The 2500-nt window shown below is 38.4% G+C and overlaps 1 protein-coding gene across 2 annotated transcripts in view; it reads left to right on the top strand.

Moving 5' to 3' along the window:
- The window catches only part of LOC122258104 (uncharacterized), a 43726-nt gene that overhangs the window by 22079 nt on the left and 19147 nt on the right, over positions 1 to 2500 (top strand). For both annotated transcript variants that reach the window (XM_086549740.1, XM_086549739.1), the window contains exons 4-5: positions 1494 to 1650; positions 1931 to 2059. In XM_086549740.1, coding sequence (XP_086405866.1) covers positions 1494 to 1650; positions 1931 to 2059 — 286 coding nt within the window. The remainder of the gene's footprint in view (positions 1 to 1493; positions 1651 to 1930; positions 2060 to 2500) is intronic.

The raw sequence follows: 2500 nt of genomic DNA, 5'->3' as shown, positions 1-2500 counted from the left end.
GCTGTTGCAAAGACAGTGTAAGACAAAGGCGGAAATGCAATTTGTGTGTAAACGTATAGTGTCGATAAATAATTTAAAATCATAAAATCACTTTATTTTGATTATTTCTTGCCTTAGAACACTCCCTCATTTTCATAGTTATTACGCACTTTTTACCATGTCGCACATGTGTGACACCCCGTCGTCATTGGGTTAACCCATTCACACCAGGGCTATTCTAGCTCTAAATGGTTGAAATGCCGGGGTATTTGAACACATAAGCCTAACACCTCGTGATTCTCAGGCGCACTAGCCGCGAGCGCTTTATGCCTGCTCACCCGGCACGCCGGCCTTGACTAAATATCTCGTCGCTGGCATCTGACCCAAAAACCACTGAACGTGATAGCAAGTCAACCGGCGTGTATGGGTTAAAGGAGAAATGCAACAGCTGTTTCCTTTATTTATATCTTGTCAAGAATACCAAGGAAATATTTAGTTGATAAACATGTATCAGCTTAGTTTGTATGTCATTAGTTGTAACTAATGACAGAAAAAAAATAGTAATTTATTCTTCTGTGCCTTAGGGAAGGATATGATACTGAAATATAGGAAAAGTATTACCACTTGTTTTCATAAAAAAAATGCCATACCTCCCTTGAGTTAGCCTTATCGCATTTTATTCACATCATGAAACATTACTTTTCTTTGTTTATTTTTGTGAATATTATTATGAAAATATATTTTTAGATCTTGAAGCTGTTATATTTATAGCCTTTTTTGAAATTTTTAAGTAACAAGTCACATTTATTTAATCGATTTTGCCTGTAGATGTCACTTTTGAATGAGTCCCTGACCTTCTAGGGAAAACTTAGGACACTTTTCCTAGTCTCATTCCCTCTAACCCATTCACGCCGGGGCGATTCCAATGCAATATTGCAATGGCCCAGTGTAGGGGTTTTCACTTAGCGCGTGCCCCGTCGGGAAAGGGTTAATGGTCAGAATGCCTGGGTTTTCGAATGCATAAGCCTAATGCCTCAGGATTCTCAGGCGCACTAGCTGCGAGTCTGGGCTGCCCGCTCACTCACCCCGAGCGCCGGCTTTGACCAATATCTCGTTGCCGGCGTCTGACCCAAAAAACAGAAAACATGTCAACACGTCATCTGGCGTGATTGGGTTATGGGATACTGGAAATTTCTGCGAATACTATTTGATATCTATTTTCTGTTTAAAAAAGTGCTAAAATGTGCATTTGATAGGGTCGAATTTGCTGAAGCTGAAACCCTTATTTTATTTGATAAATATTGTTGAATAGTAGGGTTGCTTTCACCTCAAAACCTGCCAGATAACAGATTAGGCTATTGTTATGCAGGGCATACCCTGTGAGGAACAGGATTAGCTATCTTGATTTGTTTTTCATAGAACTGGGTACATCAGCACTTAGGATTTATCTATGATAGATGATCTTAGAGAGGATCATTCTTTTAGGTGTTCATGTAGGTTTTCACACGTTTCAGGATTGTGGTTGAACGTGTAGTAGAGGTACAGCAGGCTATGGGGCTGGATGTAGTGGAATTTGAGGACCAGGTGGAAAAGCAAGTTCTAGGGCCACTACTTCAATTAATCAAGGAAGACTTCCCTTCCATTGCTAAACAAAAGAAACAACTAAAGCAGGTATGAATATTAAACTTTTTTAATATTTGTTAATTTTTTTTTTTTAATTGACCCTACTTCTTGTTTTCTTTTTCTTCATGTTGGCTCACTAGAGTCATTGTTTTCTCTTTCTTACCCCCTGTAAAAAATTAAAATGTAGAGCATTGCATTCAGCACAATATTATTTCTCCCTAAAGAATGAAAGTTATTTTCCTGGTTTGATTATTTATATTTTCAGTATATTGTATGTAAAGCCATCAAGGATTAGAACACTAGTCATAGTGGATCTTTTATTTCTTAGTTTGGCCTCGACTTAGATGCTGCAAAAACAAGATTGCGCAACTCTCAAGCCAATCCCAGCCAGAACACGAAAGCGGACTTGTATCGAGAAGAATTAGAGGAGGCAGAAACCAAGTTGGATCAAGCACGAGTATGTTCCTTTTGTTATTTTTGTAGAGATTGCCAGAGATGAATTAAAACTTATACTCTTTTCAGAAATCCACTGCTACATCAATTCTGCTATTTTCAGTTGATAGCTGAGAGAATACAGAACTATATTTTAACTTATTCACACTGGATGACGTGCTATCAGGTCATGGGAATATTTCGCTCCAGTCAGATAGACACAAGTTTTAAATAGTTATGTATGTATATACTCATTGCTCTCTCAGCAAAATTATAAGGATAAGATAGGGGACATAAGTGAAAATGGTGTAATAACCAGAGGATTAGCCTGAAAATGGCAAGTAGGGGAGGGGGAGGGGCCAAGGAGGAGCCCATCTGCTTACACGCATGCATGAGCAGCTGCGCCAGTGTAAACAATGTATGATGTATATCTGACCACTATATAGAAAATATTTAAATCTTTTCA

The sequence above is a fragment of the Penaeus japonicus genome, unplaced genomic scaffold, assembly GCF_977035675.1.
Source record: "Penaeus japonicus unplaced genomic scaffold, GWHDUDI00000001_assembly GWHDUDI00000022, whole genome shotgun sequence".
Classification (NCBI taxonomy): domain Eukaryota; kingdom Metazoa; phylum Arthropoda; class Malacostraca; order Decapoda; family Penaeidae; genus Penaeus; species Penaeus japonicus.
Note: the sequence above shows the minus strand (reverse complement) of the source record. Positions and strands in the feature narration are given on the sequence as shown.